This window comes from Hydra vulgaris, chromosome 12 (genome assembly GCF_038396675.1).
Source record: "Hydra vulgaris chromosome 12, alternate assembly HydraT2T_AEP".
NCBI lineage: Eukaryota > Metazoa > Cnidaria > Hydrozoa > Anthoathecata > Hydridae > Hydra > Hydra vulgaris.
The window spans coordinates 63,797,872-63,825,434 of NC_088931.1; the positions used below are offsets into that span (position 1 = coordinate 63,797,872).

General features: G+C 28.9%; 2 protein-coding genes across 3 annotated transcripts in view; one reads left to right on the plus strand and one right to left on the minus strand.

The window, feature by feature from the left end:
* LOC100203139 (CWF19-like protein 2) overlaps positions 1-5,910 on the plus strand; it is a 35,775-nt gene extending 29,865 nt beyond the window's left edge. Inside the window, exons 16-21 of the mRNA XM_065814079.1 lie at positions 70-186; positions 1,102-1,140; positions 1,457-1,573; positions 1,710-1,793; positions 5,584-5,685; positions 5,755-5,910. Coding sequence (XP_065670151.1) covers positions 70-186; positions 1,102-1,140; positions 1,457-1,573; positions 1,710-1,793; positions 5,584-5,685; positions 5,755-5,898 — 603 coding nt within the window. The 3' untranslated portion in view covers positions 5,899-5,910. The remainder of the gene's footprint in view (positions 1-69; positions 187-1,101; positions 1,141-1,456; positions 1,574-1,709; positions 1,794-5,583; positions 5,686-5,754) is intronic.
* Positions 5,911-11,614: 5,704 nt separating this feature from the next.
* LOC100206732 (electron transfer flavoprotein-ubiquinone oxidoreductase, mitochondrial) overlaps positions 11,615-27,563 on the minus strand; it is a 50,154-nt gene continuing 34,205 nt past the window's right edge. For both annotated transcript variants that reach the window (XM_065814080.1, XM_065814081.1), the window contains exons 5-14: positions 22,005-22,086; positions 18,687-18,805; positions 18,534-18,611; positions 18,304-18,450; positions 16,740-16,805; positions 16,564-16,635; positions 16,326-16,376; positions 12,691-12,783; positions 12,367-12,532; positions 11,615-12,258 (exon numbers count right to left, since the gene is read on the minus strand). In XM_065814080.1, coding sequence (XP_065670152.1) covers positions 11,693-12,258; positions 12,367-12,532; positions 12,691-12,783; positions 16,326-16,376; positions 16,564-16,635; positions 16,740-16,805; positions 18,304-18,450; positions 18,534-18,611; positions 18,687-18,805; positions 22,005-22,086 — 1,440 coding nt within the window. In that variant the 3' untranslated portion in view covers positions 11,615-11,692. The remainder of the gene's footprint in view (positions 12,259-12,366; positions 12,533-12,690; positions 12,784-16,325; positions 16,377-16,563; positions 16,636-16,739; positions 16,806-18,303; positions 18,451-18,533; positions 18,612-18,686; positions 18,806-22,004; positions 22,087-27,563) is intronic.

Genomic DNA, 27,563 nt, shown 5'->3' on the forward strand with positions numbered 1-27,563 from the left:
ATTCCTTTTTTTTTTTTTTGTTAGCTTATAAAATTTTGCTGGTTTTAAATAGATTTTTTTTCCCCCAAGACCTATTTAGCATTACCTATAAATGCCTCTTTAACAGATGGTCATTGTTTGATAATACCAATGCAGCATATCATTGGACAATCGTTTATGGATGAAGATGTTCAACAAGAAGTTAAGGTATATAAAGTCTTAAAAGAAAAAATTTTCAACTTTTTTTTTTCACAAATAATATTGGTATTTTAAAATAAATTGCCAAAATTTAACGTCAGCACTCTGTATATGCCGAGGTTTTTGTAGAGGGCTTTGTTGTATTTTGATAAATTGCCTCAGCAAAAAAGTGCCGAGGCAATTTATCAAAATAAGCGTAACTTATTGCGGTTAACTTGTTTTTCTTTTTAATTTTTATAGTAATTAACTAATATAAAGTTGGTAAAAATGTTAATAAATAATTTTTAGAAAGGAATATAATATTTCTTGTCTTATTTTAAAAGCAAGTTATTTTTATTTATCGTTAATTATTTTTATTTATCAAGTTATTTTTATTTATCGTGTTACAAATAAAATGAAGTAAAACCAAAAGTTTGAATTTTACATTTTCAAAGTTTTATTTGGTGGTTTGCAGATCATTCAGATAATTCAGATTCATTCAGATCAGATAATCCATTAATTGAATGGACACTCTGCTAACTGATGGCCATTTTTAGATGTTTGAATCTTTGATGTTATAATTTTTCAATATTTTATACAGTATTTAGTTAGTATTTTTTTGTTTTTTATGTTATAAAATGTCTTAAAATCTTTTTTTTATTTAAAAAATTTATTCTAATTTTCAAATCTTTTATTTTTGCAGTTTTCACATAAGTTCCTTATCTTGTTTTCCTGATTCATATAATTTGCAATCTTTTAAGTCGTTTGTTAATTGTTGTTTTGCTTTATAAACTTTTCTCTTCCAATAACTTTAAACTCTAATAATGGTTGCTTGCAGCCTTGTTAGATTTAAAGATGTTTAAAAGAAAATAATAGTAAAAAATATCATTTTATTGTATGTTTTTGGTTTATCAATTACTTTTTTTTTTAATTATTTTTGTTTAGATGTTCAAGCGTAACTTAACATCAATGTTTTCTAATAACGTATGAAATTTAATTAATTCTGGTTTTATAAATAATACAGGAAATTTTTTAGCTAATGACTACAAAATATTGTGTAATTTATTTATTTATAAATCATTTATTTACTTTTTTGCAACTGGGTAATAAAATTTGTAGTAAATAAAAAATAAACCTCATTTTATAATTTATTAAAATATAAACATATATATATATATATATATATATATATATATATATATATATATATATATATATATATATATATATATATATATATATATATATATATATATATATAAAACAGACTAGCAAATAATATTTAGATTTTCTTTTCTAGGATGAAGATGTGCTCTTTATTGAGTCATGCAAAAATATTCATCATCAAAACCATTGTATAATTGAATGCATACCTGTTCCAAAAGAAGTCGGAGAAATGGCGCCTATTTATTTTAAGGTCTTTATTTTAATTTGTTTTTCCTCCTCTTTCAAGTTGATGAAATAAGTATAGATAAATTTTTTAAAATAAATATAAATTATTTTTCAAATTTTAGCATTAACTTTTTTATTTTGCTTTATTTCATAAATTTTAGAAAGCAATAACTGAAAGTGAATCAGAGTGGAGTCAAAATAAAAAGATTGTTACTATAACTGCAATTGGTGGAATATCTAAAGCTGTAAATTTTCTAAGTTTTGTTTGAGTTTTTTTAAATATTTAAGAGTATTTACAAAATTCTAATGATTAAACCTCGTAAAAAGCATGATCCTACCTTAGTGTGAAACTATAGATGTTAATGTAGATTTAGTGGAATTAAATATAGATGTTAAACAATTAATATTTTAAATTAAATATTTAAACAAATAATAATAAAAAAATGTTTCTTATAATTTTATTTAATAGTATGTTTGTTAAATAAAAAAAATGTGGGTGTTTAACTTAATTACCATCTAGTTCTTGGCAGCATTTCAAACCAATATTTTTTAATTTCAACGCATGTCTTTGTTTATTTTTGCACAAATTTGTTCAATCTGTTCACAAATTCACCCATTGTTGAGGGCTTGTCCTTACTTTAAATAGTTCAAAAGGAAAAAGTCCAGAGGAGAAAAGAGAATTTGATTGTACTTTATCTGCGTATTCAGCATTAAGAAAAATTTCATGCCGTCTTCTTACTTGACAGAAATAATAGGCAGGTGCCTCATTGTTGAAATTACATACCACCTTGTTTAACTTGAGGTCATTAAAACTCTTCAAGCATTTCTAAATATGAATCACCTGTATCCAAAGTTTTGAAAAAGTATGAACCAATTAGATCACCTGAGGTTATTCTACTCAGATATTTACAGCATTCTACATACAGGTATTTGTTTGTGCTGATTAAAGAAGGCTTGATAGCAACTATTATGGCTGTTTAAATAACAAATATAAAATAATAATTTAAACCTATTATAATAGTTGCTATTATAAATATTTCAATTATGATTCAGCTTAAATTAGCTCTCTTTTGACCAAATAATTTTGTTTAGTAAATTGGGATTTGTTCAGACTTCAATACTTTTTTCTTCAAAACTTCATTCTTTTGTTAAAATCATCTTCATTTAGCTCTTGTGTTGTACTTGATCTGATGATGGTCAAAATCCTACATTTTGATAATGACATGATAATGACGGCATGATAATAACTGCAGCCCAATACCCTTATGGAGCCAATTTGACAATGAATTCCCAATCATGCAATACAATAAGTTTATCTAAAATTGATTTTAAAGTCCCAGCAACCTAACTCAACCAATTTTACAAATGGTCAGGTTAGATTCAGGATCACCTTGCTACTTGTTTCATGTAACCCAATTCTACCTGCTCTATACCCTGCTGTCTTGTTGGGTATGCTTTTTTTAGGCAAAGAGTAGGAGAAATTAACTCCAACTTAAAAATCCCCTACCTTGTGGCTCTTGGTTGATTATAGGCTAGAGATGTTGTCTTGATAAAAATACTCATCATGGGCAGACATTAATTGAATCAAGCAACTTTCTTAGAAGGTCTCCTAGGCAAAGACTTTAGGGGTAAGCAAAATAATTCTGTTGACAAGTCTCAAACCCCTTCTTCATCTATCAGGCTGGTGTAGACGTTAACCTGTTTTACATTATTTTCTGACTTGGATGATAAATGCTGGCTCTACTCATAGATTTTTGCTTGTGCCTCCTGACACGACTGACAGGTTTGTCGAACTCTGTGGTAGCTTTCAGAGAGACCAATTCCATCAACAGCTGTATAATATCAGAGAATTAACAGTGCCATGTTACACATAGATGGTGTTCTTGTTGATGCTTTTGGTGTGCGTTGCTTAGGCCAAATTAGGAGCTTATGTTATGCTTAAGTTATGACATTGTGTTTATTAGCAGGGTTGACACAACTGCATAGCTCATTTTTTAGGATTCTTTGATCTATCTATAAATGAGTCAAGTTCTATTTAAACTTAAATCATGCTAAAAGTAACCCAAAATATAAAATACTGTTTTAATATATATTTCACAAATATTTGTGGTCTTCGAAGTTACCTTCCTTCAGTTAATTCTTACCTCTTGCAAAATTTACCAGACCTGCTTGCTCTTTGTGAGACTAATTTAAACTTGTCTGTTCTTCAGATCTCAGTATTGATGGTTACTATCCTTTGATTCACAAATACTCCAATAGTCACTTGCTTAGCTTGGGGGTATATTCACACATCAGTTCACCTATTTGTCGAGAAATCAGGTTTGAATTCTTTTATGTGCTTCTGGTTGTTCCCTCTTATCTCTCAAGACTGCACTCTTTTAGATGTTATAGTCTTGAGAAGAAAGAGAAAAATAAAGAGCATGGTCAAACCTCATAAATTTGACCATGCACTTTCTCTTTACTCCTCTGCCAATATAGTTTTTATTGGTGACTTTAATGCTCATAACAATGAATGGCTAGGCTTTAACACTTCTGACCCTGCTGGCATTAAAGCCCATAACTTCTACATTTCTTCATCTCATACTCAGATACTTAAGTTTGTTACTTGTTATCCAGACAACCCTAAACACTTACTTTTACTCCTTGATTTGTGTCTTGTTTCTGACCCTAACTTGTGTTCAGTTTCTCCTTGTTCTCATTTAGGTGGTAGCAAGGTCTTTGGGTCTTTGATCAATAAATTTCTAACATCACAAAACATTTTAAAAATTCTGTATTTAAGGCAGTTCACGAATCAAACAATTAAACACAACAAAGAAAAATTTTTTTTTTGGATTTGGTATCAAGATCTGTTGAAATTTAAAATCGATTAAACAGACGAAAGGTGGTGGAACTCATCAATAAACTCGTCTTCTCTAAGATCATTTGGATACAGAAGTACGAGATCTTTAACTTTAGATTCTTGACTGTTTGTAAAGTCCGAATTGATGTCAGGCGTAGACCAGATGAAAGAAATTATTCTACACTGTTTCAGAGTTTGAAATCTCTCTGTAATCTGATGGATGAAGGTAACAAAGCAAACAATTTTCATTTCTTTATTGGATGTTTTCAATTTTTTATTTGGCATACTAATAGCTCTGACCTCTGAGATGTGCTTTTTTTGGCTATCTTTTTGAAAACTGGTATTGCATTTTTTTTTTCTTTCTAGTCCTAGTAATTTTTTTTTTTTTGACTTCTTTTTTCTTGTTTTTTCATTTTTGAATTTCAACTGAATAGTCATTGTTGCCGATGATCAAGAACCAATACTCTTTATCTATGGTCATGGTATTCATTTAACTTAAGGTACCATAAAAGCAGCTATAATCAGTTATATGTCCTATTGTCCTTATAATCAGTTATATGTCCCAAAACCATATTCTTTTTATTTTTTTTTACCACCAAACAGCTCACATTTCGTTTTATTAAAGATTACAAACGCCAAGATCAGTTATATGTCTTTATGTAAACGCCAAGATCAGTTATATATTCTTATGTATTTGCAGAAACAGCAATAATAACACTACAAAAAAGAAAGGAAACAAGTGTATAAAAAAAAGTACAAAAAGCAAACCTTTGCAGAAATTTTTAACTCAAAATAACATGAATATGACCATAAATGTCAGAAATTAAAGAAATGTTTTTTTTTTTAATTTAAAACCTTAATAAACATTGTTTATTATGTTTAATGCTGTACTTATTTTATTTTTCAAAATTTTATATTTATTTTTGTGCTGTATATTTATGCAGTTTCTTTTTTTAAAATTATTTTAAAAGTTATTTTTAAATTAAAAAGTCTTGTATATGTACTTAATAAAATATGTTTGCGTAAAATTAATTTTGTTTCTAAAATCTTATGTATTGGGGAACTGTATTCCCCAACACGATACATAGGATTATTTAGAAACTCATTAAAGTCACAAGATATTTTGAAATTTACAATTGCGGCTGTAAAATTATAAAAGTATAAATAATATTTTGTATTTCGATGTTTAAATTTAGATCCCGAAAGGTCTTTCTTATTTTGCTGTAGAGTTTGGTTTAGATGGGGGATTCGGACATGTAATTGAAGATGAACGTTTGTTTCCGAGTAATTTTGGAAAGGTTAACTTTTTTTTTTGGTCAAAGTTTTATAATTAGAAGGTAAAAAATGAAACTTAATAATATTTTTAGGAAATAATTGGTGGTATCATGGATTTAGATGTACGGTTGTGGAGGAATCCTCCAAAAGAAAACTTTGACCAACATAAACATAAAGTACTAAGGTTTTCTGAACAGTGGAAGCCTTATGATTGGACACAAGATATTAAATCATAAATTATTTATTATACATTGATTTTTATTTCCAATGCAAGCGTGCACAGGGTTATAAATGTTAAAAAAGCATGTTTAAAAAAAATAAAAAACAACGACTTTTTATTTATTAAAAAAAATTCTTGTTCTACCTTTTCCGCCTCCTTGATGGTGGTGTGAAAATGTGGTGGAGCGGAGTTGGTTTTTAATATTAAAATAAATTCTGTCACAATCACTCGAGCAATATTTATGGTTCATCGTAAAAAAAAAACAATTTACTTATTTTGTGATTTTGCAATTTATTGTCGCTTTTTTGATCCAAAATTGAATTCTGTATTCATATATTAGGAAAAAATTATTTCTTTCAAAGTTTATTTAAAAAAAAAATAGTTTTGTATAGTTACTCATAAGTTTATATAGTTATCTCAAAATTTATATAGTTATCTCAAAATTTATATAGTTATCTCAAAATTTATATAGTTATCTCATAAGTTTATATAGTTATCTCATAAATTGATATAGTTATCTCAAAATGTAAAAAAACTTTAGTTACTTTTGCTATCGACTGTCGATGTATAAATTTTAAAATGTTCACGGCTGTTTCAAACCGAGCTTAACGGCTTCTTGTTATTTTTTGAAAATATTGACTTAAAGGGTGTTACTAAAACTTCTATAACTTTTAAAATATTAAAGATAATTTTGTTTTGTAAAAAGAATAAAAACACCAATAAAATGTTTCATCTTACGACATTTAATGCATTAGTAAAAAAACTTTTTTAAGTTTAAAAAAAACGCGACAAATGATGAAGTTGGCTGAATTCAAGTAATTTGATGTTACTTTTTATCAAAAAAAAATCAGAAAAATTTATTTCTGATAGTTATTCTCAAATATACCCATTGTTTAACCATTATAAAAACAAAAAAACCTTACTTAATTGTTTAAGGATAGCTAAAACAGACTTTATTGAGGTCTGAAAGCAAACCGCACTTTTCGCAAAGTTATGAAAAATGTAGTTAAAAGGGGGATTAGCTGTTAAAAGAGTACATTTTTAAACCTAGAATTTCTTGTTTTAGAAACTTATTTTCCTAAGCCAATAAATTCATTGCATTGCAAAATAAAGCCAGATTTCGGTTTTGGAATATTTAGTCAAAACATTTAAAGCTTAAGCATTTATTTTTTTCTGTGCATACAGTTCTAATAATATGGTGTTAAGTTGTTAATAAATAAACACTCACCAAGTCTAATAAAATAATTCATGACCAAATTTGAGTTTAAGTTTTTGAACTAACCTCGCTTTTGGTAGTAGAATTATTTTATAGCACTTGAATCTATAGTCTCTTCTCTCAGTAAATAAAGTGTTTGAATATACAAACAGCTAATTGAAATCTTTTGAAAATTTGTTTTTATTCCCATTAAAAACTGTTTTATAATCAGTTGGTTTACTGATAGGTTCTTTAAGTAGTAAACTATCTTTGTACATCCAATTGATATCAGATTCATACTCATGCTAAACCAGAAAAACAATTGCTCCACTCAAAATTTTGATAACGTTTACAAATTCTTAATTTATTGAACTAAATTTTTACACCAACTTGATATGAGATTTATATTCCATTCTTTAACCAGCGAGGAGGTATGTAGAGCAGAGGTACTGCAAAGGTAGAACTAACTTCTGGTGATAAACATCGATGGATATGTAATATATCTATAAAAAAATGTTACATATAATGAAGGACAATACATTTTTTAAATTAAATACACAAACATACAAGATCATACCCAACCAACATACCAGTTGCTCTGATCACAAGTTAATATATAAAAGCTAGATTTTTACATACATTTAATGCAAGACTAGTATTCCATTCTTTAACCTGAGCGAAAGTATTGCATAGGTATAAATAACTTCTGAAGATAGGAACAGAATGGGCACCTACCTAATATATAAAATCAATATATTAAAAAATAATATTTTAAACTAACATTACACAAATATTAGAACAGAATAAAATTATCTTATATATAAATTAAAGATCTCATATAATTTATCTTACTTGTAAATAGTTTTTTTTTGTTGTTGTTGTTTTTAATTTTTTTAATATTTTAACTAAATTTGATGACCACAAACAAGACAAAGAACTTGTCTTTAAAATGAATTTTCGCCACGCTCAGAACACACAACACACTTTCTCACCTTAGAGGCTTGAAGCTTCCTATCAGCTTTGCTGTGCAATTCAAAGCGTTTTAAAACAAGATGCAGCTTCTGCTCCTGATTTCTTACTGAATGCAACTGTCTTAATTCCTTATTTACTTTATTATGCAAACACTCTCCCTCCTCTTCACTTAGCAACCCAATAGTTTTATGGAATTTTACAAATAGTGGCACATTAAAAATAAGTTCATGCATTTTTCGTGTGAACTTTCATTTGGAAAGCAAGCATGAAACTCAATAGCAAATAAATTTATATATTGATGAAGCTCAGTAATTAGCCTAATACTCATAGTCTCTAATTGAGAACTTAATGAGTTACAATGTGTGTTGAGAGCCCTATTTTTAGAATTTAAATCTGTAATTTCAGTTTCCAACTTAAATACTTGCACTTTAAATTTTTCTATTTGCTCCATATTTGTTTTATTTTCAGAAGTTAATTGATCAATTTGATTCAGTAGCTCCTGACTGTTATTTAAAGTGAAAAAGTCATCTGCATCTGCTGATTTTTTTTTTTTTTTGGGTGTAGCTGCGACAGTTGCATTTTAAAAAATTCTTCGTTTTTTATAGCGCTAAAATTTTCTTTATATTTCTTTTTTTGGCGCGTTAACTTTAGGCACATTTTATCAAACTCGTCATTACTAGGCATATCAAAATCAATTGGCAAAAGAAAACTCATAAAACTAAATAAATCACCTCTTATTTATTAGACATTGTTACTGATCTTATCTGTCCTAATTAATCGCTTAACAAAAGGAAAGTTACACCTATCTTCCCAACCATAAAGTTGATAAAACTCCATTTAATTTACATGATCATTAAAAATAAATATATCTTTCCAATAAATATAAATGCGTTTATGCGCGTTTAAGAAAAATCGAACTTATTTTAAACAGATAGAAATACATAATAATTAAAGGTTTTCGAGATTCAATTTTTTTTAATTTAGTATTTGTCAAGTTGTTTTATGTAAGGTAGAGCGGGGCATATCGAGTCAGTTATGCCTGAAACCTTAGCTCTTATTTAGGCTATTAAAAAAAATACTAAAAATTTTAGAGAGCAATCTGAATCGACTGACTTTGCTTATGATAGGAAGAAGATTAATGGGACTACCGTCCCATTAGTCTTCTTTCTATCATAAGCAAAGTTTTTCATTGTTTTATTAACAAATACTTAATCTCTCATTTTGAATCTAATACATTTCTTTCTGATCATTAATTTGGATTTTGATCTTTTTGTTGTACTGCTGATTTGTTAACGGTAATATGTAATAGATTTTATCGTACATTATATAGATATGGGGACGTTTAAGCTATCGCTCTCAACATTTCCAAAGCTTTTGATAAAGTTTAGCATGCTGGTCTTCTCCATAAGCTCTCCTTTTATGGTGTATCAGGTAACATCTTTAAGATTATACAATTGTAGTATAAAAGCTGTCTTTGATGGACAGCACTCTTCTTCATTTCCTGTAAATTCCTCAAGGTTCTTATATTTGACCCTATAGTTTTTTTAATTTATATTAACAATTTCCCTGAAATTCTCGCATCTAAGGTGGCATTGTTTGCTGACGATACTACCGTTTATTTTTGTCTTGATAAGAAGCCGACACTCTCTGATTGCTTGGAGGGGGCATTTAAGCTTGAATAGAATCTCACTTTTTCTACAGCATGGGGCTCTCAGTGGCTGGTTAAAATTCAATTTTCAAAAGCATTTAAAATTCGGTTTTTTACAAGTAATCACTGTTGTAACAGTCTAAATTTTCCTAGTTTATGAACAGTAATATACTTAATGAGTTATCTACTCTTCGTCTTCTAGGATTAACTCTTAGTTCTAATCTTTCTTGGAAATCATATATTAAACCCATTGCTAAATTACCATCTGCTAAGGTTGCATCTCTTAATCATGCTACTCCAGATTCCATTCTTTATCTCTATAAATCTCATATCTGTCATTGAATCGAATACTGTTGCCATATCTGGAGCGGATCTTCGAATGATGCCCTTTCTCTTATTTAAACAAGGTGCAAAATTGCATTGTAAAGATAGTTGGACATGCAATTGCAGCCAACTTTCAACCATTGTCATATTCTTTGGAATTCGCTCCCTTAATCTTGTTTCATTGATTCATATAATTTGCAACCTTTTAATTCGTCTGTTAATCGAAATGTTGCTTTATAAACTTCATCTTTTCTTTTCCAGTAACTTTCAACTAAGTAGTTGCTTGGAGCCTTGTTGGAAATGAATGTTTTAAAAGAAAATTTTTTTTGGTTTACTACCAAGAAGGCAGTAAACCAAAAATTTTTGTGGATTGTGGAGCCAACTGTGGATGGAACTAGCACAGCAGTTTTGGACTTTCATTCCTACAGTACGTTTTAGGAGTTTGCTCCTTCTATTGAAATAATCGCTAGGAACTTACAATAAAGCTTACTCAGCAGAACATCAAAAAAAAGCGAGGATAAACTGCAGATTCTACTTTACGTCTTGAGCCTTTGAAGAAACCAGTCTGAAGAATCAAAGCCTCGTACCAAAAAGTCCGCTACTTCTTTACCTACAAACTTAAAAAATTACAAACTTTTATATTCTCAGAAAAAAGAAAACCTATCAATTATTAATTACAAAAAAAACACTAAATTTTGAATATTTCTTTCTTTAAATAAGTTTTTATATAATTATATATAAAAACATTTTGTTTAAATCCATCCACTATTTACTTAGAGATAATATATTTTATTGTGGTTTTATTTGAGACCTTCAGCAACCTAAAATAATTTGAAATAAAAAATATTAAAAATAATACTTGATAGCAATATATTGTAGTTAAGATTTGAAATCCTTCTACTGTATGAAAATTTGGTTTTCAAGTACAAAATGCAAGACTTCGATACCCATTTAATTTCTGGGTTAAAGTTTTTATGAGGTCACGCGGAAGTTGTAAAACTTATTTTAACAAAACTGCGCGTGAAAATTTCAGAGGCGCTGATTAGCCACTATTTCTCCAAATATGTGACTGATGCATACACTGATAGAGGTATTAAAGTAGAATCACCGTAGTAACATTTACAGATTCTAAATGGTAGCGCTTCCATTAATGATTTATATAATTTAGTATAACATAATTTCATTACAATTGTCACAAGAGCAACAAACATTGTTTTGCATAAAACCCTAGCACAGTAATTTGATAAACAATCATTAAGAATCTTAGACATTCTCTTAATAGTTAAAAAGATATCTTTTTTTAAGTTAAAAAATCCGTATAATTAAAAATGTCCGGAAAAAAAAAAAAAAAATGAACCAAAAATATTTATAAAACTAAACTTCATCGTACTGCTTTTTGCAAAGTTGATATGAAGCATATGAGTCATAGGCTAATACAACCTTAAGTAAAATTTATTCAATAATATGAAATTAATAAACAATACTTCGTTTAAAAGTAACTAGTTCTCAATAACTCTCTAAAGGAAGAGGGGTATTTAAAAGATGGGGTATTTAAAGCTAGAGGAGTATTTAAAGAAAAAATTTTAAGTGAGATTAAAAATTTAAACTTTATTACCTTAACAATCTTAAACATAAAAAAGAAAAAAACTTTAGATAATTCTACATAAAAATTTACATTCCATTATAGGCTGGGCCACCCCCACATTCTGGAACAACCCAGTTAATATTTTGAGTTGGATCTTTGATATCGCAAGTTTTGCAATGAACACAGTTTTGTGCATTGATTTGTAAGCGTTTACCATTATTTATTTCGTCATCAACATATTCATATACACCGGCAGGACAAAAGCGTTGTTCAGGACCATCATATATTTTTAAGTTAACATTTAACGGAACATCGTCATTTTTTAAAGTCAAATGAGGCGGTTCATCGCTGTTGTGATTGGTACCACTAAGAGTCACTGATGAGAGTAAATCAAAACTCACTTTCCCGTCGGGTTTAGGGTAATTAATGACTTGAGATTGAGCTGCAGGTTTTAATTTATTTGCATCAGTTCCTTTATGTTTCCATGTAAATGGCTCACGACCACTTAAAAAATAATATATACCCGTGTATAAAATGGTTCCCCATATTCCAAGCGGAGTTTCAAAAGAAGGACGTATATTACGAACAGCATAAAGCTCTTTAAACAAACCACTCTTCTTAAATCTCTCATCGTAGCTATCGGGCGTTAATCCTACAAATATATAAATCAAAAAAAGAAAAATCAAGAAAATAAAAACATAAAAGCAATACATTTAAATAACTTCAATAACCTTTTTTTATCTCTCACAGAGCTAATTACCTGTTACACCACCATCCTTTGCACCGGAAACAGTTTCAAATACTGCCTCGGCCGCAAGCATACCGCTTTTCATTGCACCATGGGTACCTTTTATTTTTGCAACATTCATAAAACCTGCACTGCAGCCTATCACACAACCACCAGGAAACGATAGTTTTGGAAGAGACTGAAAATTAAATACGAATTAAAAAACTGTCATTTATTTTACAGTACTAATCTAGAACATTTAAAACAGAAGTTTAACTTTAAGTTTTCTATATTTTTTATCTAGTTAAATGTTTTTAACTTTCACCCGTATTAGTTTGAAAGTTATTAAAGACATACCTGGTATCCACCTTCATTTAATGCACGTGCTCCGTAACCTATTCGGGTACCTCCTTCAAAAGTTGGACGAATAGAAGGATGAGTTTTCCAACGCTGTAAATTGAAATTGTTTAATAAAACTTAAAAATTAACCATGAAAACTTGATACTTAATTCAAATCATAAATTTTTTTTGTTTGCAGTTATATATAACCTTAGAGATTATATTTAACTGCAAATCATTGTTGAACTCGCGCAGAAAATCTATGTTATACCAAGTGCACCAAATAGTTTGACAAACAATCTATAAAAATTAAAACCTAAGATTTTTTAATTTAACCATTCTTTGAATTCAGATCAGAAAACGAATAGTTAACAAGGAAAAAGAATGCTAAAATTTTGGAGAGATGTCAGCTGCAAATTTTCGAAGATGGAAAAGATATCTGATCTGTTAATCAAAATGAGATGCTCTGATTCCGTCAAAGTTTGTACGAAAACATTTAAAGAAGTAGACAGATGGAAAGACAGAAATAGACAGATGGAAAGCAACTAAACTAAAACATATTTATATACTTTTATATACTGGTTCAGTTGTCCTAAAAGATATTCTTAGTCTAAATACATATCATCACTTTCTTGCACTGTTTATTTTAATGTATATATTCCTAACTGAAAATAAAAAAAGAATGTTTTTGCTAAGGTATGCTAACGAACTTTTGCATACTTTTGTAAAAAAAGGCAAGTAATTGATACAAAGTAACTTTCTGGGTATATAATATTGACAATATGTTACACCTTTCAATCAAGTTTAAATAAGTTGTCTTTTTTTCTGTTTGAAAACCTTTTATGATCTTTAAAACATTACGTTGGACCTAATCTTCTGGTACAGGTAATTAAATGAATAAATGAAATTAAACTTGCAGAAGGAAAAAAAAAAAAAACAATGCTAAAAATACAAGCTATCTACCTACATGAAGCAGATCTTCAAATGATGCCCTTTCTCTTTTAGACAAGGTGCAGAAACGCATGTAAACATAGTTGGACCTGCACTTGCAGCCAACTTTTAACCATTGTCATACCGTTGTTATGTTGATTCTCTTTCTCTTTTCTATAAATACTATAACGGGCGCTGCTCTAAAGAGGTAGCGTCTCTTGTACCATCTACTAAAAGTCATTCTCGTGTTACTCGTCATTCAATTAAGTCTCATTCTTTTACTGTGACTGTTTTTAAGTGCTTCAAAAATTCTTATCAGTCTAGTTTTTTTTCATTGATCATCAGTTCTTATATAATTTGCAATCTTTTAAGTTGTCAGTTATCTTGCTTTATAAACTTCAACTTTTTTTCTTCCAGTAACTTCTAAATGCTTGCAGCCTTGTTGAAAGTGAAGAGGTTTAAAAAATATATATATATATATAAAGCTGTAATTTGATTTTAAAATAATCTCTTTACAATACATTTGTTTTTTGTTTTTCTTTTCACCAGAAAGTACAAAATATCTTAAGATTACTTTGGTGTTATAAAAATACATAAAGAATCATCCATGTTATCATAACGTTCCACAATCGTTGTTAAAAAAATAAGTTTGTTTTAGAAAAATATCTTCTAAAAATATCTATCTAAGTGGGGAAAAATTCCATTATTTAATATTTTTAAAACAGTTTTTTATAAATTTTTGCCTGCTGGAAAAGATTTTATAAAAAATAAAAAAAAATTTAATATAAAATAATTATAATTTTTAAACAATTTTGGCTTCTTTCGAGTACTAGTTTGAAATAATTTACATGTTATGAGTTGTGCTTTGTTCTTGAAATCACCAACAATCTTTTACAACCCACTTAGTTCAAGCAACTCCTATTCTGTAAGAGCTACTGACGGGTCGAAAATGTTTAGCTTAGCTTCTACAAATCACCAATGCATACAGAAGAATTCAATTGAAATCAAAGTAAATATTTTTCAAAGAATATTTGCCTAAAGTTTATTACACCTAGAGTTCATGGTCATCAACCACATACCTAAGTTTATTGATAATGAAGGTGAAAAGCATAACATTGCCCAGAAAAAAATTATCTAACTCCATTTTAAAAATTATAATTAGGTCCTGGGTTTTGCAGAGAGCAAGCATCAAAATTAGTTCGCGCAGACTTCATCAGACCATTAGGATACAGGTGCTAACAAACAAAATTTGGTCATCAGTTTTTTGAGTGCAAAACACAAATTTCAGTGTTAATTAAATAATCAACAAATATTCAAAATCAAACAAGCAAACAAAAAAAACTCATTAAAAAATAGACTTTCTATGTTTCCTATTTAAGTTGTTCTTGTTTTGCCATATTAATATAAGAATAATATGTAAATAACAATTAAAACATTCCAGACATTTTTGATTAAACTAAGAGTTTTGCAATCTCTTAAAAGACGTCCGGAATTTTAGTAAATCAAATTTTAAACTTTGTTTACTTTCGATAATAAATTAAAACTGTAATAGAAAAAAAAAGTTTCACATTAAACCTATTTTAGATTTAAAAGTTATATTTTTATCATTAAAAATGTCAATGAGAAATGGGAAAATAAAGACTGGAAAATATGAGGAAGCAACTGAAGTTTGAACTTGAAATTCAAATGAACAAACTTGTTTCTTTGCACAGCAGCCTTGTTAATAAAGGTTCCTGTTTCGGATTTAAAGAGTTGAGAGAGAGAGTTGTGACCACAATAAGGTAACCTCCTCAACTATAATGGCTTTCTCAGCCTTGGGAGGTGATAACATAAAAGATAAAAAAGTGACAATCTCAATTTGTAAAAATATTTGAATAAAAATGATAATGTATTTCTAACTGATGATTCTAATGTTAGTAAATTTGCTCTGATAGCTGTTATTGTTGGTTATAATAGTTAATAATAATTTAGTTAATAATAATAGTTAATAATAATTTAGTTGATAATATAATAGTTGTAATGTTAATGTTGGTTATAATAGCTCAAAAAATTATCTTCAAAAAAAACCCAACAGAGTTCAGATTGCCTTGGTTTTATTGGGTTTTTTTAGACAAGTTTTATTGGGCAAGTTTTTTTGGACGGGTTTTATAATGCCAACCCTGGCTTAACTTCTATGACGCATTTTACAGAGTTATAGGGTTGAGATGAGGAAAGGAGAGGGGAAGAGGGGGAGAGAGAGAGAAAAAGGAGAGGAGACAAGGGAGGAGAGGAGTGAATGAGGAATGGGATGAGTGGAGGACTGAGAGAAGGGTTGGGATGAGTGGAAGACTGTAGAAGGGTTGGGATGAGTGGAGGACTGTAGAAGGGTTGGGATGAGTGGAGGACTTAGAGAAGAGTTAAAATGAGTGGAGGGCTGAGAGAAGGGTTGAGATGAGTAGAGGACTGAGAGGATGAGTGGAAAAGAGTGGAGAGAAGAAGGAAAAAAAAGACAAAAAAAAAAAAAAGTTATAAAAAATGAATTTTCAAAAAAAAAATCAAGTTCTTAAATTTATAAAAAATACTTGCAACTGAAAAATTAATTGCAAACTTTTTTTAAAATCATACAAGATAATTATTACTTTTAGTAGTTATTATCAAGAAAAATATTTTTTTAAACACTAAACTAAAAATAATGTATAAAATTTTTTATATATATAAGAATAATTTAAAGGCAACAAGATTACTTGAAATTCCTGGTATGGACTCAAATAAGGATTCTTGTAGTCTAAACCAACCTTTAAAATAAAAGTAAATCGAACATGCATTTTTAAGTAAGAATGACAATAAAAAAAAAACTATGGTAGTATTAAACAAAAATAAAAAGATAATTAACAATCAATTAAAAAATAACAACTACTTAAATGGTAAATGACAATTATGTACTGTGTTATGCAAAAATTATTATGCAAATTATTAACTGACAACAAATCCTGTTGATACAAGTGGCCCTTCATCTAAGTGATACAGAAAAGAACCTCCATAAGTATCTTTTGGCTAGATGAGATTAAAAAAATATATAAATGAAAAAAAACAAAGTTACTAAAAAAACTGTTAACTATTAAAAAATATATTTTTTATCTTTTTATAAATAAACATACCAACGGCCAGCCTGCTGTATGTATAACAAGTCCAGGTTGATGTTTACTTGGTTCAATTTCCCATAACTGTACATTAAAAAATAAAGTGTATAAAGATAGATATTTTATTTATAATTGATAACAGTGATAATGATATGCAATATTGGTATATAAAATCAAAATGCATAATTTTATTACTAGTAATTAACTTGATCATAAAAGGAAAACTATTTAAGAAGCTTTCTTTATTTTTGGATACTGAAACTAAATAGAGTAACCTACTAGCTATGTTAGAGTATTTTTATAAAGTTAAAATTGCTATACAAAAGTAGATTGAGCTAATTTGATTAAAAAAAAAAGGTTTAAACTTCAGTTTTGCAATTTTTAAAAATTGCTGTAAAGCAACTTGTGTTAGGAAGATGAAAATTTTTATACAGCCAATATAACATTAGAAATTATGTCAAATAAACACAACAAAACACCTTAGCAACAAGCTTAAGGATGAGTAAATATTAAAAATAATGGAAAAGGGAAATGCAATGTCAGATGTTCTAAACTTTGTTTATGTTCCAAACAACTTGAATAGTAATAACAGTAAAGCTTTGATTTTCAGATTCATTACCATTTACAAAACTTATTCTGGTTTTTAGATTCATCACCATTTACAAAACTCATTCTGGTTTTAATATATCCTTGAGAATAATTAAAAAACATGTGTTTTAAAAAAGATAATAATAAAAAAAACAGGAAAGATATTGAAAACTTTGTATGGGAAAAAATATTTGCAAGTCAAAACTACTCATAACAAATATTTAAAACTTTCTATGACGACCATCTCAAGTGTGCACGACCATCTCAAGTGTGCACAACCATCTCAAGTGTGCACGACCATCTCAAGTGTGCACGACCATCTCAAGTGTGCACGACCATCTCAAGTGTGCACGACCATCTCAAGTGTGCACGACCATCTCAAGTGTGCACGACCATCTCAAGTGTGCACAACCATCTCAAGTGTGCACGACCATCTCAAGTGTGCACGACCATCTCAAGTGTGCATGACCATCTCAAGTGTGCACGACCATCTCAAGTGTGCACGACCATCTCAAGTGTGCACGACCATCTCAAGTGTGCACGACCATCTCAAGTGTGCACGACCATCTCAAGTGTGCACGACCATCTCAAGTGTGCACGACCATCTCAAGTGTGCACGACCATCTCAAGTGTGCACGACCATCTCAAGTGTGCACGACCATCTCAAGTGTGCACGACCATCTCAAGTATGCACGACCATCTCAAGTGTGCCTGACCATCTCAAGTGTGCATGACCATCTCATAACTGTTTTCCCAACATGTGTTGAATCAGAATGTCTGATTTGCTGCCAGGTTTATCATAACAAAAATAAAAAAAGTGACAAAAGCACAGGTTATTTATACTTCTTGAGAACACATTTTCAAAAAAATGATACATTAAGAACTACTACAAAGGATATTTAGAAAGTTACCAGAAAAAAAGAAAGAATAGAATAGAAAAAAGTTAAAATTAAAATTTGAAATATTAAAATTTTTTAAAATTAAATTTAATTGCCTCTTTGAGTCCGATACCATAGGTTTGTGCACATGAGTTTTCTCGCAACAAAAATTTATTAATGATCTGCTTTGTAAGATGACCATGACATCCTTCTGCGAAAATAGTAATCTTTGCATGTAGTTCCATGCCTCTTTCAAAGGTATCCTAAAAATTTAATGATTATATAACAAGATATTAAAAAACTGGATATATAAAGTCACTATAAATCTTTTTTTCTATGACATCACCTTTGGAGATCCATCTTTGTGAATACCAACATCTGATGTGGCTATACCCTTGACACTTCCATTTTCATGATATAATATCTGAAAAAATAAAATAAGTAATAATCTAAATACAGTTAAATATAAAGGTGGTGATAACTTATTAAATATTCTTACTTCACTTGCTGGAATTCCTGGATAAATTTCAACTCCAAGACTTTCTGCTTGTTCTCCTAACCATCTTACAAAATTACCCAAACGAACCAAATAATTACCATGATTGTACATAGGCAACCCTAATCAAAAAACAAAAATGCTTAATCAATAAACAAGAAATGCTCACAGACAATCAGTGTTGGATGGTGGTGTGTGCAAAGTATGCAATGCACACAGACAGTAAATTTCTAGAGGTGACAAATTTTAAGATCAACAGTAATTATTTGGCATGATGTATTGAACAAAATAAACTAAACAAACAAAATTGTGCAATCAATTTCATTGAATGTCAAAATTTCCATAGAAGCATTAAAAGGTTTGACACCATAAAATTCTCTTTATTTTTTTTATTTTTTACTGACATTAACTTTTTTAAACTAACACAATATCATAAATTATCACAAAACAGGTTTAATCAAAAAATTAAACTTGTTTTGCTCTAACTCAAATTAAAAATTAACTTAATTAAAACAAACATGCAAGCATTGCGAGCTGCTCTTCTAAACAACCTTTAATGAGAGCAAAAATATTTTATTATTTCTTATTGTAGTAGAATATAGGAATATGGGTTTTTCATATTCTCTCTGAACTGCATATCTGTGTTTGAAAAGAAAAAAATTCTTTATTTTACTAATTCTATTTTAACTTTGTATTATAATTATGTCAGATTTATATTAAAACTTATAATACTAAAACTCTGCTCTACTAAAAACAAAACAATTTTTGCAGTATAAAATAACTTATTTTTAAAGTCGACAAGTTATTAGTCATTTGTATATTTATTGTATAATCTAAAGAACTACAAAAAAAATCAATGACTGTTACGCAAAACAATTTTTGTAAGCAAAAAAAGTCAACCTAAAACTTTGTCTTTTTTATTTAAATTATTTTCTTTATACAAAAAAAATATACTTTTACGAGAGCTGTAAATGGCTCCTGTAAACTATTTTAGGGAAGTGCGAGTGAGAGCTAAAGCTCTTGCTTCCTGATGCCGACCTCAAACTGTTAGAATCAGGTTGGCAAAAGTAAATTTTGACACAAAAAGGTATCATAAAACATAGAAACAAGGTCAAGAATTTTTTGCCGACAAATAACACTTTTAGGTTGGCATTAAGGTTAGCATTGCTAAATAAAGACCCTAATTCCGAGGGCTGAATATATACATATATATATATATATATATATATATATATATATATATATATATATATATATATATATATATATATATATATATATATATATATATATACATATATATATAACAGGTGCGAAATGGGGTACTGCTGAAGTTCGTATGTCATTTAACTAATATAGAACTAAGTATTATTAAAACTTTTGAATTTTGAAATGTGCGCATTTTTTTAAGATGGTACTGCTTATAGCAATATGCCACCAATGGGGCATAATGGAGTATGAAATATGGGGCATAATGGGGTATTCCCTATTTTGCCCCAAGTGTTCTTAAATAAATTGTAGATTAATTATATATGATAATTTTATGAAAAAAAAAAAGTTTATTATCCTGAATACATTTGTGATCCACATAACATATACCTTCTATTTATACTTTGAGTTCATATATGTATGAATATGTGTGTGTGTGTGTGTGTGTGTGTGTGTATGTGTAAAATACACAAAATTAGCAAATGTGTAAAATATGTTATAAATATTTTCTTATTAAGTTTGAAGTAGTTAAATTCGTACTTTGTACTTCAGCTTTAGACACTTTCAAAACAGTATTCACCCTAGAGGAGGAAAATGAACTTGTTATGCACGTTCAGCAGATTCAGATGTTTTTTAGACTCAGCTCATTTGAGCTCAGAAAGTTAGCATATGAGCTGGCAGTTAAAAACAACAAGAAACACAGTTTTAATAATGATCTTAATATGAATGACCTTGGCTTAGCTGGTTATGACCGGTAAAAAGGTTTCATGGAGAGCTTTCTGGAATTTTGACGAAAACAGTATTTCTACAGTTGTAGACACTACACTCTAGTTTAGTTTTTAGCTAAAGTGTCTCTCTAAATTAGTTTCAAGCAAAGGAAAGAGACACATTGGTTCACTCACTTCAACTGATAGAGGTCAGCTCGTCACAACTGCTATTTGTTCTTCAGCAAGTGGTAGGTACATGCCACGCATGATGATCTTTCCTTGTGAACAAATGAAGCCAGAACTTATGGATGGAGCGCCACCAGGTACCTGAGCTGTATGTCACTCAAGTGGGTAGATACAAAAAGAATTGTTTATTGTTTGGTTAAGAGAATTTATTCAAAATTCAGGGGCCAAAATAAGCTCTCCAGTTCTACTTATTTTAGATGTACATTAATCTCAAACTAAAAGAATCGAATTGATTAACATTGAAAGAGGTGTAACTCTTCTGTATTTGTCTCCTTATCACATACAGCCAGTAACTCTTCTGTATTTGTCTCCTTATCACACACATCACATACAGCCCTTAAATTTGGCTTTTATGAAGCCACTTAGCCCTTGCTGTGACCACAATATCAGGAAATAATTGAAAACAAATCCTTCCAGGTAGGCTGCCACAATGACGAGTGTCATAAACAGCTTTCAAAAAGGCATATAGGCCATTTAATAGAAATGTTTTTTCTAAAGCAAACTTTCTGGCAGCAGAAACTACTAATATTATTTCATTGAAACAAACCCTGTTGCTGATACAAGTGACATGGCTGTTGCAAGCCACCTCTGTGCTTCTGTCAGCCATCCATCTGAAAGTCACCCAATGGTAACTACAAATCTGCCTTTAACAGCATATGTTATTGTTACATTGTATACCCCATTTTGCCCCTAGCATGGCTCAAAATGGTTATTTTTCAAAGATTTTTAAATATAAAATAATTTTTTTTTATAATACTATTGACTTTTTCTTTTGTCAGTTAATGGTTTGTGTTGTATTTTTGTCAATTAAAAAAAAAATTGTTTTCATTTGAATTATTTTTGCCAGTTTTTTTATGACTTTTCCTTAAGTACCCTATTATACCCCAGTTTCCCCTATATATATATATATATATATATATATATATATATATATATATATATATATATATATATATATATATATATATACATATATATATATATATATATATATATATATATATATATATATATATATATATATATATATATATATATATATATATATATATATATATATATATATATATATATATATATATATATATATATATATATATGTATGTATGTATATATATACACACACACACTAAAAAAACTCTTATTTATATATGCCTACCTTTGAACACAGGCAATGGAATATAACGTTTTTCTGTTAAATAGGCCATTTTATCAGACTTAACCATAGTATGCAACGGAGCCTAAAAAAATGGATATATAATGGTTAGATGCATAAAATAATAAAAGTTTTTTAAACACATTTCTGATTATAAAACAAAATCTATTATTTTTTAAAACCATGACAACAAACAACTGAAGCTTTACATGTTGTTATATAAACTTACATATGCAAGTTTGTAAAATTAACACTTAAATAGTTCTACACTTTTAAGAAAGTTTTGCTGTTTAGTTCTACTAGGTGACCTATTTACTGTTGTGATCACTTCTGGCAATTTGCATATGATTGAAACTGTTGTATTGTGAAGAGACTGTTTACAAAATAGTTTTCAAAACACGAAACACAACAAAAATGAAAAAAAATTGTACCTAGGACCTCCTTGTACCTAAGTTTCTCAGTCATGCGATTAGTTATAAAAAAATTTATTTTTTAGTCATATTTTGATTCTTAGAGTTGCTACAGCAAGTTATATAAAAATATTTTTTGATGGTCTAAAAGTAAACTTTTGTCACTTATATCTTAGATTGTTTTTGATACTCCTCGAAGAAATGCTTTTCTATAAGTTCTCCTAGAAAGAAATTCTAGAAGAAATGCTTTTCTATAAGTTCTCCTAGAAAGAACTGCTAAAAGAAATGCTTTTCTATAAGTTCTCCTAGAAATAACTTCTAGAAGAAATGTTTTTCTATAAGTTCTTGTATATTATATTGTTTGTTACTTAAGTACTAAATGCAATGTTCAATAAGTTTCCAGTCAATCTGGATTTGCTAATAAAATGAAATTTTTCATGAGGCTATCAAGTTTTGTAACTAGGGCCATATAGTTTGCTTGTACCTAGAGCAATATGTGTGTAAGAAATTTGTTTGATAACGAGGTGGAGGGTTAAATTTTGATTGGTGTAGAATTTATTTTTCTCATTTGTTTTAGGGAATACCATTTTACGTGTTGATTTATTTGCCAACTTTGTTAGAACTATTAGTCAATTTTGTTATTTATTTAAGTGTTGCAATCAAGTAACACAAGAAAAATTTGTTTAAAAATCTAAGATTAAATTAATTTTTAATCAAATTTATGTGTCTATCTTTGTTGTCAATTTATTATGAAGTTAAACCTAATTTTCAGACAGTGGGCCTAGATTAATCAGCTAGTAGCTGATTAACCTAGGTACAATTTAAAAAAAGCTTATTGTACCTAGGGTTACTAATTTTTAAACCCTTTTACATGATGGATTTTTATAATTTAAGTTATTATACCTATATTAATACAAAGTAATTAGTATAAAGATGTGATCATATTAGTCTCACCATTTTTAGAATACCTTGAATTCGGGCATTGAAAAAACCTTGCCCTAGGTACACAAACATCCAATAAATATGCTTCAATCGAGTTTCCATTGACTGCTCCTCTCCTTAAATCCCCATTCAGAGATTATGTGTTAATTTGGTTGCTATTGTACTTAATTTTGCATAGCAACAACCTATTTTTACGGTAACTTTGTTTTAACAGTATTTTATTTGCGTTAAGTACACAGAATTGGGCGTAGTATTAAAATGAGATTCACTATTCTTATAAGGTTAATTTTTTTGGGTTACTATGGATACATTACTTTGCATTGCATAGCAACAACATATTTTCGGTAGTTGTTAGTAATTTAATTACTTTTAACTTTAACTACTAACACTTGTAGTAACTTAATTACTAACAAGAATTAGTAGTCTATGCAGCATGTATATTGTAATATTAAACTTTTAAATAGAAAATATTTGTTATCAGAATTATTTAGATATGGTTTTATTAAACTTAAACATTCACAATTTTCTCCAAAAAAACCATCTTAGTATTTAAAAAACAAAACATTACTAAAGATATATTAAAATTTATTCAGCCCAAAAATGCTCAATTTAAAGATGTTGATTTTAGGCACACTGTTGAACGATTTGTTTACTTGTATAAAAACAGTGGAAATCTGCAAACTATATTGATGAAAATTTTGAAAAGAAGTTTGTGAACTGGCTTAATGAATATTTAATTGTCAAAAAAAAAAAAAATATCCAGCAGACGAATTGATGCTAGTCTGACAAAAGCTTCCTATCAATTGTGGAGCCTTGGAAAAAGATTATAATATCTACCCCGCTTACAATGACAATGATGTCAGGGATGCAAAATTGAAATATTATCCTGCAAATATAACAGTGGAGGACTATTCAGCTTCAGTTCCTTTAAGAGATTTAATGATTCACACTTTGCAAAGAATCTGTGCAGTTCAGGAACCTGTGCTGAGGAACTGATGTTGAACGACATAGCAAAAAAAACAATGACACTTGCGTGTAAGGCTGCTTTTGATGGTGCTACTGGCCAAAGCATTTATAAACAAGTTTATCAGAACCTGACATGAACAGAGATTTAAAACATGAAGAACCATTATTTATTACTTGTCTAGTTCCATTGGATTTAACTGGATCTAACAACAGCAACGAAATGGTGCCTATTTAGAGAAATCAGAAGTCGTCACCCACAGTTTATTGGAGACCCATAAGATTTGCATACAAAACGGAATCCAAGGAATCTGTGATAGAAGAAAATCAGTACATTAAATGTGAGATAGAAAGCTTGGCTATAATTTTACTAGAGGTTTGCGGATGTTACAATGATTGATGGAAAATTACTTAAATTGATGGAAATTTAATTAAAGATTGATGGAAAATTAATTAAATTGAACTTACAATGATTGATGAAAAAGTTCAAACGATATTATCAGGAAAAACTAACTCATACCAATGCTGTTCAGTGTGTGGTGTCTCTCTTGATATCCTTAATATAGATTATACTAACAGAGAGTTCAAGTATGGCCTTTTTAGTCTCCATGCATGGATTCGATTTTTTTAGATGATTTTGCACATTGCATATAAAAAAGAAACAAGAAAGTGGGAAACATGATCTAAAAGCGGTGGTTCTGGAACAAGCAACAATGGCAATACTTTGTGCTTTTGCAGCATATGAACAAAAAGCTGAAATTTTAGGCATTTTTCAGATATATTATCTTGGTAACACACTCTTCAGAATATGAAATAGACTGCTTTAAACTCAAGGACTATTGTTTTGACACTGCTAGACAATATGTGACCCTTTATCCACGGTATTACATAGCTTAATCTGTTACAAAGTATTGATACATGGACATAACATAATTAAAAGTTTTGCATTACCCATTGGACTTATGTCAGAGGAAGCTCAAGAGGCTAGAAATAAAGACTTTAAATCGTATCACAAAAATTTCAGCTGAAAAATATCCAGAAGAGCAACAATTAGTTTCTAGTTTCCAGTGATTCTCTTATTTCATCACTGATAAATCAACATCACACCGAACAAATTATAAAACGTTTCCTTTAGATGTTTTACAATTACTTAAACAATCTTCAAAAGATATTATTGTTTTATAAATTTTTGATGTAATTTAATATTGATAATGTTTTATTGTACTATTTTTTGTTTTTATTATTGCTAAAACAATATTTACCTAAATACTTAATTTTTATTCAATATATGTGGGTCAAAAATCCAACAAAATTTATTCAAAAACAATTAACCCCTTTGTAACTAAGGAAAGTATCTGGTAACTAAGCAATATAAGTATCCATAGCAATTAAATTAAAAAAATTATTTATTTTATAAGAAGTGTAATTTCATATTGGTACTCATGCCAAATTTAGTGAATATAGCACTCGTATAATATCTGCAAATAAAAAAATAGGTTGTTGCTAAGCAAAATAAAGTATCCATAGTAACAAAATAAAAAAAATATTGCCTTCATATAAAGCGCAGACATCATATTAGTACTCATGCTAATTTTAGTGAATATAGACCTAATATTAAATTAGTTATGAATTCACTTTTACTCAGGGTTGGTACCCAAAAACCCAAACCCAAAAACCCACCCAAAAACCCAAGATCAAAAACACACCAAAAACCCAACTTAATGGGCTTTTGGTCTTAAATTTTTTATTATTTATTGTTTTTTATTCATAAATCAATTTCCATTAACACACAAGATTTAATGCTGCTCAACAATTGTTCTAACAAAAACAAAATATGAAGTTTATTAAATCATAATCAAAAATTTTATTTAACTTGGAGCAATAACATTTAAACTTAAACATTTAAAACAAAGTTATCTAACAACTCCAAATAATCCCAAAAGATGAGAAAAATCTTTCAATGAGAATTTATAGAATTTATAGAGAACTAGCTGGACATGTGTGTAACTGCCGTAAAAATTTTGAAAAATTTGCAGGCAATTTGGAAGACTTAGATTCCTTCATTTCTATAATTCTCCACCAATTTGTTGCTGATGTTGTGCTTTTTACACTATTGTTGAATAAATATGTTGGGAAACAATTAGCGTCTTTTAGATTAAATGCATAGTAGCCTGGCGTAAATTCAGGATAGACTTTATTTAACCAATCCTCGACTTCTTCTTCTTGACTTCCAATGTTCTTCCTAAGTAAATAAGTAAAGTTATAAAAACTTGACATCTGTTTTTAATTAAAAATGATCAGATGCAATATTTAATTTTTTACATATTAAATAAAACAGCTAAACATTTAACACTTACGTTGAATGTTTCTTTAGCAATTTTGATTGCATCCTTAGCTGTTGAGTGCAATATTCTGCTGTTTTTGATTGGCTTCTAGTGTCAATTGCAGAAATGAGATAGGGTTTATTTTCATTATGGATGCTATGAGCAATTATAGGATCATTACTGAATGATTTATCTTTACTAAGAGTTCTGAAGATATCTGTTTTCTATTTGGTGGCTCATATCCAGGTCTACGTTTTTTAAGCGGCTTGGTAAATTCAAGATTTTCTACTACATTGAATGGTATATTTGCTGAAAAGAAAAACCTTGCAACTTGTAAATCCAGTTCATCCTTGTGATTGGTTGTTGTTGTAGTAACAAATTTAACGGATGTTTAGTAACAAATGTAGTAATAGATGTAATAAATGTAGTAATAGATGTAGTAACAAATTTAACGGATGTAGAAACGGATGTTTGCCGTTGCATCATCATTGCAGTTGACTGAATAACTGACTAATAAGAAGAATCACTAATAAAACTTAAGCAATCTTGCTCATTATCATTGGACAGGTTAGACTTATTTGATGCTGCAGATGTAGATGGTCTTGACTCTAAAACTGATATAGCACTTAATATTTCAGCAGAATTATTAGCACTTCCTTTATTCTTTCTTCTGCATTTAGCCAAATGGATCTTAACTCTATATTTTTTTAATTATGCTCACTTTGCAATAATTACAAATTACTCTATTTGGTTGATCACTTACTATGGTCACTTCATTCCACTCACTAGCCTTATTTCTTCCCCTTGAATGATACTTTGGCATGTTGAAGAAGTATAATCTACTTATATTTTAAATTTAACTAAAAAGATAACTCTATTTAATGATAGATTTATACCATAAAAAAATGCAATCTGATTATTAA